This window comes from Eimeria mitis, genomic scaffold (genome assembly GCF_000499745.2).
Source record: "Eimeria mitis Houghton genomic scaffold, Emh_scaff1111, whole genome shotgun sequence".
Lineage (NCBI taxonomy): Eukaryota > Apicomplexa > Conoidasida > Eucoccidiorida > Eimeriidae > Eimeria > Eimeria mitis.
Genome location: NW_013567651.1, coordinates 4,441 through 4,834, shown reverse-complemented (window position 1 = coordinate 4,834; position 394 = coordinate 4,441). Strand labels below are relative to the sequence as shown.

The window sequence follows — 394 nt, the reverse complement described above, 5'->3', positions numbered from 1 at the left end:
GGCGCATGCAGGTCGACACAAACCCTCCTTTTTCTCGAGGGTTTAGCACCAGCTCCCATAGACACACACGCGCTCCTGCTGCTGCTGCTGCTGCTGCTGCTGCTGCTGCTGCTGCTGCTGCTGCTGCGGGTGGTGGTGGTGGTGGTGGTGATGATGTGGGGTCATCCGGGTCTGCTGCTGCTGCTGGTTCTGCTGCTGCTGCTGCTGCTGCTGCTGCAGCAGCAGCAGCACGCTGCTGCAGGAAACGCAGCATACGCTTCGTCAGCCGCAGCGTCAATGCCTCTCGGTGCTCCTCGTTTGCCTCCTGAATAAACCCTAAACCCTAAACCCTAAACCCTAAACCCTTAACCCTAAACCCTAAACCCTAAACCCTAAACCCTAGACACTTCCTGTT

The 394-nt window shown here is 57.9% G+C and overlaps 1 protein-coding gene across 1 annotated transcript in view; it reads right to left on the bottom strand.

Moving 5' to 3' along the window:
- The window catches only part of EMH_0029770 (uncharacterized protein), a gene marked incomplete at both ends in the record, with an annotated part of 4,655 nt that overhangs the window by 1,585 nt on the left and 2,676 nt on the right, over positions 1 to 394 (bottom strand). Inside the window, one exon of the mRNA XM_013494341.1 lies at positions 70 to 304. Within this exon, the coding sequence (XP_013349795.1) occupies positions 70 to 304 (235 nt within the window). The remainder of the gene's footprint in view (positions 1 to 69; positions 305 to 394) is intronic.